The sequence below is a fragment of the Eimeria mitis genome, genomic scaffold (assembly GCF_000499745.2).
Source record: "Eimeria mitis Houghton genomic scaffold, Emh_scaff474, whole genome shotgun sequence".
Classification (NCBI taxonomy): Eukaryota; Apicomplexa; class Conoidasida; order Eucoccidiorida; family Eimeriidae; genus Eimeria; species Eimeria mitis.
In genome coordinates this window covers 5,620-5,915 of record NW_013573040.1, presented here as the reverse complement: position 1 = coordinate 5,915, position 296 = coordinate 5,620, and the positions used below count along the sequence as shown (strand labels likewise).

Here is a 296-nt window from a genome sequence, read left to right as displayed (position 1 = left end):
TCCCAGAGGAGGCTCGCGGAACAAGTACGGCGTCCCGCATAAACAAACACGCAAGCACTCAAAAGAGCCCGTAGTTCGTCGTGACGCATATGAGCTTCCTTTTTCTGCATTGTCCAGTTCTCTGTACCCTGCCTGCCCCGAAGCGTTCAACTATTATCTGCTGTGGCATGGTGACGCGCGCGCACGCCATTGTGGAGTGACTGTGGTTGCTTGTTTCTCCTATGCAGACCGCTCCGTGCAAACCAAAGCCACGTAAAAGTTCGAAGAAAAGAAAGGAAGCTCCAAGGGAGAGTCAG

General features: G+C 53.0%; 1 protein-coding gene across 1 annotated transcript in view; it reads left to right on the top strand.

Annotated features, from left to right (window-relative positions):
• The window catches only part of EMH_0013510 (uncharacterized protein), a gene marked incomplete at both ends in the record, with an annotated part of 3,820 nt that overhangs the window by 397 nt on the left and 3,127 nt on the right, over nucleotides 1–296 (top strand). The window contains one exon of the mRNA XM_013499844.1: nucleotides 228–291. Within this exon, the coding sequence (XP_013355298.1) occupies nucleotides 228–291 (64 nt within the window). The remainder of the gene's footprint in view (nucleotides 1–227; nucleotides 292–296) is intronic.